Source organism: Phaethon aethereus (genome assembly GCF_964289735.1).
Source record: "Phaethon aethereus genome assembly, chromosome: 2".
In the NCBI taxonomy this organism is placed as follows: Eukaryota; Metazoa; Chordata; class Aves; order Phaethontiformes; family Phaethontidae; genus Phaethon; species Phaethon aethereus.
Genome location: NC_138582.1, coordinates 52,043,254 through 52,055,927, shown reverse-complemented (window position 1 = coordinate 52,055,927; position 12,674 = coordinate 52,043,254). Strand labels below are relative to the sequence as shown.

General features: G+C 46.6%; 1 protein-coding gene across 1 annotated transcript in view; it reads left to right on the top strand.

Moving 5' to 3' along the window:
- Positions 1-1,868: 1,868 nt before the first annotated feature.
- The window catches only part of TAF4B (TATA-box binding protein associated factor 4b), a gene marked incomplete at both ends in the record, with an annotated part of 73,411 nt that continues 62,605 nt past the window's right edge, over positions 1,869-12,674 (top strand). Inside the window, one exon of the mRNA XM_082014994.1 lies at positions 1,869-2,187. Coding sequence (XP_081871120.1) covers positions 1,869-2,187 — 319 coding nt within the window. The remainder of the gene's footprint in view (positions 2,188-12,674) is intronic.

Sequence of the window (12,674 nt, the reverse complement as noted above, 5' to 3'; positions counted from 1 at the left end):
AGTGGGGTTTTTTTGTGTTCCTGAATACAGGCTTCTGTGGCACCGTGTTTCTTACTTGGTATGTTGCAAATGCAGGTGCGATAGCTGTGCTTTCTGCAATCCGTTAAAGCTGCCGGTGTAACAGTAGTGGTGAAAGTGTGGTAGCATGAACTTGACATGCATGTAAAAGATTAAGGCACTTACCCAGCTAGTCCCCACGACTTATGCTCTTCATGCCTGTACTAGTGGAGTTCAGATGGGAGTACCCGAACTCGTGGTTTATTGTCATGGTTTACTGTCCTGAAACCGGGACAGTAGTTACCTGTGCAGTGACCAAGTTGTGGCCATATGCTTCCAGTTCTCATCTCACGCGGTTTCTGTTCTCTGTTTCAGTTGCTGCTGACAGCATTTTAAAGCAGTCATACTGTGAAATCAAGCAAGGTTATGAATGGAAATGGTCAAAATGAGGAGTGTTTCCTTTGCTTCTCCAGTCTGACAGACTTATAAACAGCAGGGCATGGAAAAGAGTTATATAATTTCTTGTATTCTGTTCACATTTTACATGATTTTTCAGTGTATCCTCAAGTATTAGAGTTTCTTGTCTACTTTTCTACCTGAAAAACATAGTTGCAAAGGATGTTTATTACAAAAGTAATTGAAATAAAAATTATTTTTTGCTCTCTGAGGTTTTGTGCTTTTTGTACTGCTATAATGAACCAGGCCCTGGTTTTTGTAATCACTTATGCTGTGCTCAACTTGGGCAGATGAGCAATGCCCCTTAAGTTTTATGGGTGAAGAGAAGCATGTGTATAAACCTGCATCAAGACTATTGAAATTTAGCCCAACCTTAGCTTTAATAAGCAAAAACCTCAAAACTGTATTACTGAAGGTCGTGCAAGCATCCCTATCACAGAACCAAAAACTTTCAGTCAGCTTTTTGAAAACAATTTTCAAAGTGCATCTTGTGTCTGTCTTGTAACCATTACGCTCGCTTTGCGAGGGCAGGGAGCTGCAGGTCCCTCCTCACTCTTCCCTCAAACCGAGCCCTGGGCGTGAAGGTCAAACGGGACAACTTTGTCCCCTCCAGCCGTGCAGGTACGCGCCGCTTTCGCCTCTTTGGCCTGACAGCAAGCTCAGCTCCGCTCCTGAGCGGATGGCGGTACGGGGAGCTGACGGCACTTGCTGGAGCTCCTTTTGTTTTGAACGGCAGCCCCCTCGGACGCCTGCAGCCCCCCGGGCACTGCCGGAGGGTGGGCGCGGGTAGGCGGGCTGGGGAGGAGAGGGCGGGAGGTGCCGCGCCCGGCCCGCTCTGCCGCCGTTACCGGGCTCCGCGCTGACCGAGCGGGGAGCTCCGCGGGCTGCTACCCGGCGGTGGGTCCCGCAGCGTCTCCCTGGAGCGAGACCCCCCCCACCACGTCCCTCTTCTCCCGGAGGTAAACGCCGGCCCCCCAAAACCGCGGAGGGCTCTCAGGGTGCCGCCAACTTTCTCCTCCGCGCCGGCCCCACCCAATGCGGGGCGGGGGAGCCGGGCCTCGGCGCCTGCGCCGGCGTCCGCGTGGCTCTATAAACACGGCGAGCGGGGGCGCGCCGCGGCCGGGCGGGCTCGGAGGGGCGGCAGGGCCGGGCTGGCCCGGGCCGGGCGCCGCCGCAGTAGGGCGCGCCGGCGGCGTGGGCCCGCCCTACGCCCGCCCTCCCTCCAGCCGCCGGCAGGGGAGGTCGGGCCCACGTGCGCGGCGCCCGGGAGCCGGCAGAGCGGGGCCACCATGTGTTTCCGCGACCGAGCCGGCGGCCGGCGCAGCGCCTGAGCGTCCCCTGCCCGCGATGCTGCGGGGCGGCGCGGGGCTCTACGCGACGCGGCCGCCCCCCGTCCCCTCGCCGTCTCCTCCTCCATGAGCGCCTCGGCGGCGGCCCCCGTCAGGCTGATGCCTGGCGGGCACCCGGAGCAGGCGGCCGCCGCGCCGCCCGAGGAGCTCCTCTGCGCCCCCGCCGCGGGCCCGGCGCCCGACCGGGGCAGCCCCGCCGCCAAGGGGCCCGGCGGCCCGGCGCCCTCCGCCGCCCTGCAGCCGCCGCCGCCGCCGCGCCTGGCGGCCACCCCCGCCGGGGCCCTGGTCGCGCGGGTGGCCGCCCCTGGGGCCCCGCGGCCGGTGGTGCCCAAGGGACCGCCCACGGCCACCCTTCAGTTACCGGCCAACTTCCAGCTGCCCCCAGGTGAGTGGGCGGGCGGCCCCTCTCCCGGGCTGCCCCGGCTTCGGGCCGCGTCCCGTGTCGCCACTTACCCGGCCTGTCGCGCTCCCCGATGCCAGGGAAGCGGGTCAGGAGGACGAGGCGGCAGCCGGGCGTCCCCGGGAGCCCGTCGCCCTGCCCTTGCTGCGGGGGACGAGCCGTGGCGAAGGACGGGCCGGGCGGCGGGGGGAACGGCAGCCGTCGCTACGGGAGGGGGCGTTTCACGGGTGTGCCGAAAGTTTGGGGCGAGTTGCTTTTCTGCCCCAAACTTCTGGGAATTGGGGTGCTTGTCCGTCTGGCAAGGCACTGGAGACGTAAATGGGTAAGTCAGCACGGGGGATGCTTGTGGCATGTGAGATGCTCGGAGTGTGTCTGGAGGATGGATCTGGAAGTCTCTGGATTGAGGCAAATTTTTACTTTGCTGGATAGCACGAGGAGGATTAACCAAAAACTCAGTGGCCAAGTTGCCTGAAGTTGTGACTTGAAAAAGGCTAGTTGAGGCTTTTGAGGAACTTGTGTGAACGAGTAACACGGGCAAGCGTGAGCGTGGGTTAGCGACTGCAAAGTAACTCCCACTGAACAGTGCAAGTCATACTGCTCTTACTCCCCCTCCAAGCAAGCTGTCCTGGAGGAATTGTTTTCACCGTTACAACGAGGCCGATGTGAACCGTTACTGAAACAAAATATTACTCTGCAGAAGGCGTGTCGTGGTGAAATGTCATTACGTGCTGCCCTTTGAAATGCTTTTCGCTTTCTGTAAAGCGTGCGTGGGAAACGAAGAGTTTAGAGAGGTACCACACTTAGGGATGTGCTTCCTATAGCGGCACAGAAAATACTAATGTAGGGATTACGGGGTGATGATAACGGTGGCTTAATACCTTGAGTAGCAGCAGAGGGTTAGCCAGGGCTGCTACTTGTACTTCCTCACTAGAGGAAGAAGTTGCTGTTGGTTCTAAGCCTTCCACTCTTCCCTGTCAGGCTGTATGTAAATGCTTTTTAACAGCTTTTTAACAAAGAAAGTGACTTTGATTCCGCTGGTCTTGGTCTCACTATATTGAGACCCCAAGATTTGTAATCACTTTATTGCTATTGTCACTATATTTTTTCCTGCCAGGACAGTTCCTTTGTTGGAGCATCTGTTGCAATTACTTTCAGGTGTAGGACGTTGCCTTAAAAGGATGACTGGTTTTACATTCATTCTTGTACTGCTGGTGCCTATTTGCATTTTTTCCTTTTTTTGCCTTTTTTTTTTTTCCTCTCCATGTCTTTATCAAAGATATACAACTCTCCAGGAAAAATACGATGCTAATGTAATTTAAAAAAATATTGTCTTTAATCAGTAAGTTTCTCTGTAGATTTCCCAGCACTCATGTGATGCTATCATGTCTGGGTAGTCAGCAGTCAAGGTTGAGTCGAAATCCTTGCCAGCTTTCCTCTGAAGTGAATCACGATGGAAATATATTAATTTTTTTGTAGTAGGGCCCCCTAGATCTTCAGGTATTCTCTCTAATATTTTGGCTTTCTGGAATGTATTGGCATTCAGTTAAACATCTTTCTGTGAAGGTGAATGCTCATGTGAGTTGCCTGTAGTTTGGGAACTACAAGTTAGCAAAACTTGTCTTTCCTAGTAGCTTGGTTTGATTACATCCTGCTGGATGTCATCTGACTTGCACGGTGGCAGTAGGCAGATGTAACAAAAGTAACGTTACCCTTCAGTTGCATCAGCTTGTTTTCCTTGCTCCTGGGACAAGAAACAAAGCAAGTTTCTTTGTACTGGAACTTCAGAGGTGCCGGTACTGCATACAGCATTGTAAGCTGAGAGTAACTGTAAGGAGTTTAATCCTCCAGAAGGAGCACAGAAGTTGTTGAATCTCAAATGGATCAATGTTTCAGGGAAACTTCTTTAAAGAATTGTCCTAAGGATGATTTGAAAATGCATTCTGGCTTGAGTGTTAGTATTCTACCTCTGTCTTCTATGTAGATTCAAGTGTTAATAATAAAATCATTCAGAAACTTAAATGCAAGATGAATAGTATTAAAGCTACAAGTGTTACCGTGCTTAGAAGAGAAAGTGGAATAAACCACCAAATTCTTAAGCTGGAAAAGTTTGTGTTTCAAATAAATTGCAAGATCTAGCCAGGATAAAATACAGAAGGGAGAATGCACTTGGCTTTAAAAATCACAGCAATCAACCTGTGGCACCTGTTAAGAAAACTGCATACAGAAAGCACCTTCCCCCTGAGTTTCCAAGGCGGGTATTGGAACTGGGCTTGTTCTGAGGCAGGCGGGGCAGCATTGCCCTTACTGGTCATCCTGAAGTACTCCTGAACTGCTTGTGGCCTGGAGCAGGTGTTGCTCCTGTGCTTCTAATGGGTTGCAGTCTGGGGAGGGCACCGGGGGAGCTGTGTTTGCCCCTCTGACTTGTAGGGTGGCGGAGAGTCATGGAAGTCACAGATTTTGGCTGTTCTTTCTCTTCCATCTCTACCTCCCCCTCCCTCTTGCCTGGAATAAAGCCTGGCAGTGGGAAAGGCAGTGGCTTAATACCAGGTATGACTTCACTTCTCTGAGCATGGCTTGTCCTTCTGCCAAGTGCCACTTTACCTGGTTGCCCAGAAAAGATCACTGAGCTTCCAAGTTCTCCAGGTCTTGCAGGACCCAGACTTGCTCATGGGTAACAAGGGTTTTTCATAACCTTCCTGTGTTTTCCTCTACAAAATGCTGATTTCTGATTGAATAGCCAGCTGTTAGACCAGTGCTGGTACTCAAGGCCTTCTTCCTTCACCCTTAGGGTATCTCCTGTACTAGCAGTCAGGAGGTGAGAGTCCACCCCCAGCTTACAGCTGGCCACCACTTGGGGTTTTAGCATGCAGTAGATGTCCAGCTGGGGACTGTGGCCTTTATACACCTTCAGCTGGCCAGATTCTGCCTTGAAGGTTTGGTTGTGGCATTTTGACCTCACGTATCATCAACTCTTAGACTGAATGGTTGGGATATGCCCTCCTAAATGGAGGGAATTTGTATGATCTACCAAAGGGACCCTTCCTCAATGGCCCTCTGTTGACAAGAACATGTTAGCAGCATTTCAGAAGGCTTTGCATGTAGCACAGTAGTCTGTGGGACTGGCAGAGAGCAGATCAGCATGGCAAGTGCAGTACTGCCTCAGTCCTGAGCTCGGGTGATCATGTGGTCTGTGCTGATGCTCACAAAACTGCAAACGTCTCGTGTCGTGCACCATCTGCTTAACAAAAAATTCTGTCCTTGGTTAACTTGAGCTTAATGTTGGGCAGGAAAATGGTTGGGCTGTGTTACTAACAGGAGGAAATAGTTAAAAGCTTGGTAAGGGGAAGGAGTGACAAGGTTTCCATGGGCCATGACCAATGTCTGTCGCTCACCTTAGAGTCTTTGGGCCCCGCACCACTTTGGAGAAAGGGAGGGTAGAAAAAGAGCGTAAAAATAACAAGGAGAATGTTGTTCCTTGGTTTCCTTTCTTTACTTCTCCTGAACTTAGTTTCTTGTCACTTCTGTGTCTGTTCTTGTGGCTTTCATTCTGGCCCTGGCCCTGGAATGCTCCTTACAGGCGGTCATTGAAAGGACAATTAGCAGATGTATCTCCTTCTCTTGTGGAGGGAGAAGAAAACACAGAATTCGACCGGATGCTAGGGATACTCCACTGCTACCTCAGGATCTGCTTACAGATGTCTCCCCTCTTCAAAAAGCTTACCTGATGCCACTGCTGCTGGTTACAGCTCCTCGCTGTAGTGTCAGCTGCCTCTGTGCATATTTCTGTTTTACGCTTTCCGTTATTGCTAACACCAGTGGGCCGGAAGAAGTATGGTGTCAGCAAAGAGAAGATGCCCTGAGTCTGCCTTAATTTACGCTAGTAAACTGGTGCAAGGCATGGCTGCCATATAAAGGTTCCTTTGCACCTGATTTGGAGGGGAGTGGCGGCAGGTACAGGTTCTTGGGTTCTGTTTGCAGCTCAGATGTCTTTGCTTGGATATTTTGGCTTGTCCCTGGCAGGTTTTCCACTGCCTCCAGCTTCTCTAGGCTGATAGTGGGTAACTCTTCAGAAAGCACAACCACTGTTCATGGCAGGTGGCTGGGGCTGTGTGGCAAGAGGCAGGCAGTCATCGGCGTGCAGACACCTGTGGGTGGGAGGGAGAGAGCTGATGCAGGTCTCCTAAAACTGCTAAGGGGTGGTACAGAGCCTGATCTCATCAGGTGTCTCTTAATTATATATGGAAACTGAGGTAACCTGAAGAGGTAAGGACTGGTGATGGGGATGCTGCTGCCTTCCGCTTTTGAAGTTGGCCTAATACCTCTCAAGTACTGTCGTCTGAATCTCCCTAGTCATGTTCTAGTTGTTATTTCTCGGTTGTAAAACCACATGGTATGTTCATATTTGCATCTGGTCCTTCACTTTGGAGTAGGAGGAAGCGCTGACTTTAAAATACTTCTTAGTTTATATTTTGTTTGGGTAGGAGGAGGCTATCCAAAGATGCAAAGATTCAGCAAGACAAAAACCTAGAAACTCCTTCAAAGTCTGCAATTTCTGGATGTTGATAATCTCATGAAGTCTGAGCATAATACTTGTGCCGTAGGATGATCAGTAGGGGGTAAATAATACATGGTGGCAACCGTTTATATCCCAATAGTGTCCTCTGTTTAGCATGTTTGTCAGGATGGATTCTTTGCAAACTTATCTTTTCACATTAGGTGACATTAGTCAACTTTTTTTTTTTTTGAGGATGGGTCAGCAAAGCTTTGGCTGGCTTGAGGAGCCAAGTCAAACTTAAAAAATACTGGGTAAATGTCTTCTGCTGTAATCAGTAGAAATTTCCGCTGCTCTGTAGGACTTGATTTTGCTTTCAGGACTGAATGTGTCTAGCAAAACAATGCCTTCATATCATTAAATGCACAGCCCTGTGAGAATTAAGATTTAAATCTTGACAGAAGATGTAAAGCTAACTTCTAGATTTATGGTTTTCACAAAAAACCCAGATGCATTCTGAATATTGAAGCACTGAAATATGATGGTCAGTAAGATTAATGTTAAATGCTGTTCAGATTTTGCAGTCAATTGGTGTGTATTGCAAACAATTACAGCTACAGAGTGGTGAATAGTAAACTTTTTAAAATCCTTCTAATAGAGAATGTGAGCCTGACTTCTGTTGCTTTTGCAGTATTTAAAGGACCCTTCATCTTGTAGCAGTAAAAATAGCATAATCCACACACAAGTGACAGCTGGAAGAAATACTAATTATATTTCAGTATTCTTTTCCTGAAGATACTGATAAAGTAGGTAAGCTCATGGGTTGTTATTTTGAGTAGTTTGCAGTATCAGATTTTTTAAGGTTATCTTAGAGAACCAAGTATTTGTCGTGCCATGTGGTAGAAATCTGTGCAGTGCTTAGTGGGTAGGATTCTAGGTTACAGTTGTATATGGGAGTTTTGCTGTAAGTTGCAAAACTTCTGATAACCATCAAAGATGAATACTTAGTGCTGCCCTAACCACTTAGACAAAAACCCCAAGGCAAACACTTCTTTAAAATTCTTTTTGCATGAAGCTACTTCTCTGAAAAATATGGTGGTTTCAGAAGAAAAATGTATATAGTTTGCAAAGTGGAAAAGATCACAAGAGATGTTTCTAAGTGGCTTGCTATTCAAGTTGACAGGATCAAGGTCTGTTCTGCCACCTGTCACCTTTAGAACAAAATCCACTAACAGATCTTCTCCACCAGTGTCTTGAGGAAATAGTCTCTGATCACAACTAAAGCAGGGTAAATGTGGCAGCAGATGGAAGAGCCTTGTTGCTAATGAGCAAATCTAGGGTCTGTTAAGGCTGAAGAACTCATGAAGCTCAGTGATCTTACTGAGGTGGTTTGAACTAAGAAGAGTCAGATGTTAAGATGGCACTTGATTTTCATAGCTTGTGTTTGCAGACCTCTTCCAGCACATAATTCCAGTTTGGTGGAGGCAGAAGAGATGGCTTCGTTAGTACTGGCTGCTTCTAGGACTTGCCTGGGAAATCAAAGGTCCTTTTGTGGATTTCCAGGCTAGATTAACAAGCAGGTGAAACAGCATGCCCTGGTTGGCACAACACCTGAAGACTTTCACTTGCAGCTTGCCAAGTGGCAGTTGCCATCTAGTTCAAGTGGAGCTCTCGAAGCCAGGTCCAGCTGATTGCTTGGTGGTGTATTGCTAGGCAGTCTGCTTGGGGCAGCCTATGGTGTGTGTTGGAGTGGTAAGTGTATTCAGAATACCTTTATGTGGCTTGCACACTAGCCACTTGACAAATATTACGCAGTTTTGGTGACAGTTTCCACAGTACCTGTGTAGACAGAAGTTAGTACTTCCATGAAGGTTTTGCTGTCTTCTACAAGAATTTTTGTTTGCTCCGTGCCATTTAGAGCAAGTGGTAATCAGTGTTAAAATTCAGTGTTAAGTCCTTGCTTAACTTCTTTCCTTCTGAAGTAAGTGAAAATCCATCCAACAGAGGAGTGAATATGTACTTTCAGAGGAAATTAAGTGGAATCCAATCTTCTGCTGGTCCCCATGTGAACACCAGGGAAACAAGTGTCCCATTGCAAAATTAATCTGGATTTAGTTGATTCTCCCCTTATTGCAAGGAGACAGAGACTTAAAGGGGGCTGATAGTGTCCTTTGTTAGAACTCTACCGAGACATGAGTTATGTTTTTAGCATCTCTTCGTTTTAAATTAAGATTTATAGTTCAAAACTCCCTAAGTTTTGGATTTCTCTGTAACAGCTTAATAGCTCACAGTGGTTTAGAAATGGTAAGTGCAGGGTATTGGCATACCTTCTGGTCCTTATAAAGTTGTGCGCTCTATATATATATGGCTGCAATGTGCCAAGCATCTAACTTGCCATTTAAAGAATTTGACTCAAGTGAATTCTAGGAGTACGCAGCAAACTAGAAGAGGGTGTGGTGATTAGATTCAGTGCCTTTTTCAGTGCAGGAGGAATTGTCTTGAAAGTCAGGAAATGTCACTTTTGCTCCTTTGAGGTACTATTTCGCTGCCATCAGCTGAGTCCTCTGCAAATACTTGAAGCTCCTTCATGAAGCAACTTGGGTCCTGGAAAACCCTTAAGTCAGATCGTATTATCTATAGACAATCCTGGAACTGTCTGATTACTCAGATAGGAAAGCAACCAAGCCTCAAGTAGCAAAGTTGCAAACCACAAAGATGAGATGGGAAATAATCCTGGTTGCTGAAAGATGTGGCCCAAGGACAAGAGCTAGATCTTCTCATGATATCAAATAAGACTCTGTCTTGTGGAATGTAGCGTTGGCAGAGAATCCCGTATGCCTACCCACAATAAAACAAAAAACTCTTGGGATTCAAGTGTAATAAATAAATTCTGAATTCTAATAGAAACAGTAGTGCCATCTTGGAACTATGCCCAGAAAACATCTATAACCTGTTGATTATTTATGGCCCTTACAAGAATCAATGCAATGTCCAGATTTTCTTTAGATGGTTGGTATGGACATCTGCTGTTTGCTATAAATAAAAGGTATCCTACCTTGCAACTGGGACAGTTATATTTTTGCAGAAGGGTTCTACTATAACTGTAAAATTGCATGGATATAAATGTATTCTCAAGTAATGAAGCTCAACTGTGTGTGCAGTTGAGAACTCTTAGCTCTAAACTGTGGGCCTGTATTCTGTGAAAAGGTATCACACTATGGGAGCCCAGTTGCTAGTCTGTTAGACACACCCATCTGGGCACCAAAATGCACTGATGAGCAGCTAGCTTCCAAAAGCTTGGATAAGACTTACTGATTAAGAAGCGTGTGAAGCTTGGCTTCAGATTGTTGCGTTCTTAGCACATTGTGTCTAGTTCCTGGAGGAAAGGAGGGAGAGGGGATGTTGTTTAGACTCTTCAGAAGGATGCGTGGTTTCCATTATTCCAGACTATTTGAAACAGTAAGTCATCAGACTCTGCTCCATCCTGCCTAGAAGAGGTATCTTCATCCCTTTCCTGGCTCCTTATTCTTGAAGAGGCTGTGCCTGTACTGGGTGTCTCAGAGCTGGTGCCCACTGTTAGCACAAAATCTTGCTAGAGAAATGTTGGAGTTACTGGAAGCAGCAGCCTTTGCTGGGGCTTCGCTTTGCCCCTTGAGCTATTAGTGTGACAGAGCTGTGGGTGTGTTGTGGTTTAAAAGCTGCTCACAGCAACCCAGGCAATCTGGGAAGCAGTAACATTAGTGAAACAGTGCTGTCAGCTGGATAGTGATGTCTGTGATTAAGCCTAGTCCCTGGCTTTGAAAAGGTGGGATGTGGTCAGACATCTGAGGCTGGTGCAGCCTTAAAATTTGTAGGCCAGATTCTACAAGAATCTGCAGTGCGATGTTTGCGTAGTTGGCAAAGATACAATCACCTTCTTTGAAGAACTTGTGGGTGTAACGTTGTTTTGTATTTTATTTAGCCTGTGGTCTGTTCTAGCATTAAAGTATATTGGGATTATGCCCTTTGAACTTTTCTCCTGACCTGGAAATTAATGAATTCCATATCTCTGGGCAAAACAAGGTGTCTTTCATTGGAAATCAAAATCGGGCATCTCATGGTAACACTACAATATCTACATGCTAGTCACTGGTTCTGAACCATTGCTACAAAGACCTGTTCGTATAGAAACTTCCCTGGAACAGAGGGTACAGAGGGTGATTTCTGACATATGTAATTATTAGTGAAACAATGTGAACAGAATGACTTGGTTGAGGGCCTGGGTATGTGATGAGTGCTTCTGGTTGCTGCCATAACAGTGTTGATTATGAGTTGATCATTGCCAAATTCCTCTTCCATCAACTAAAATTGACTTCTAAAGCTTGGAATAGTTTGTCATATGGAGTAAAATGCTTTGTGGATGTAGTGTACAAGCTGAACAACTCAGCTTGACCCATGCAGTATAGATGAGCCTCTACTCTGCTTGTCTGGGAAATCTAGGAGCAATCACAGAGATTTTCCCAATAAAAGCCCCAAATAGGCAATCTTTGTGGCTTCCCAGAAGATCAGTTGTCCGAAGTCAATTGTATCTGGTTTAAGACTAGAAGTTCATCATTGGGAGCCTGTGGTGAGGTAACCTCAGGTGTCTAACAGATCTTCATTGTAGCTTTGATGCCAAGACAGTGAGAAGCACAAATAGATGTTGCCTCCAGATTGGGCTGTTGTCTTTGTTTCTCCATCTTCAGTACAGAAATCTGCAGCAGGCATCTAGGAAAAATCAAGTACCATGTGAGGGTCATGGGGAATAAGTAGTTCTCCATGCAGTACAGTCCATACAGCCCCAACATATTGAAAGGATTATGCAAGTCGTGTAACAAGTGAAGTCACTTCAGTATGAGACTTACCTATCATGTCCTTCACAGTATTTAATTAACACTTTCTGCCTCTTTAGCAGTCTTTTACAGCCAGTCTACAACATAACACACCTTGATGTGGTCACTGCCTGAGCAGTCGATGTCTCTAATAATGTCCATTCTGGGTCTGTCTTACTCAGTCCTATAATGCGTTTTTGTAACTTAAGTGACCTGTTCTGTGGGGCTCAATAAATGGGGTTGAAGAGGAAAAAACACTTTTTAAAAGGATGCCTTTAAAGAGCAAAACTATTTTCAAAGCTGTTGCATGGATCGGTAGTATTTGGCCCTTTATTTTCTGAATTTCGAGTCAGCCTAAGAAATTTAAAACCAATATTCCGTTCTAGTTGTAATTTAGTTTCCTATTACATCATCCCCTTTAAAGCTTGGTCTTACCTTGTAACTGCCTTAAAAAGCTATCCCTTTGTTTTGGGTAGCTCAGTAAAAGAATGAGATTTGTTTAAGAACAGAGAGCACTGAAGCATTGCTGTTGTTTTAAAACACTTTTTTTGTTAAACTGTTTTCTTACTGATGTGGGACATGAAACTCATTTAGCCCTGTATATGTGAATGCTGTTAAAGTGAACTTTATTAAGGTTGGCAACATACCTGTGCAAGTACCCCTTGTTTTGAAAGAAGCTGAACTTACCCTTCTTTGAAAGTGGCTTTTGTAACTTGTGTTCTCTTAAATGAGTTGGGTCTAATGAAGTTGTTTCTTCCTTGTATTTTATTTTAGGAGCAAGAGACTTCTTTGTCTTTCCTTATGTTGCTCTCCAGCCAGCAGTTCCGAAGAGCTGTTGTGTGGACCAGTTGTGTTGGAAATCATGTAATTGAAGTGGTGGCTTAACTTGACAGCTTCATATGGTGTATCTCTACCGCAGCATACCTGCTGGCAGGTTCATCTCGGGAAATTCCTTCTGGCTGTTCCCCTTCAGAAATGGCCTCAGGCTTGTCTTATGTGCTAGAAATTTAATGGTGGAAGTTGCCCTTATGGTGGGATGCTTTTGGCATGCATTGGTATTCAGTGTTGCTGGGTGAAACCCTGAGCTTCGGTTGGCAGCACAGCTTTATGTTAACAACAGTATGGTTTCC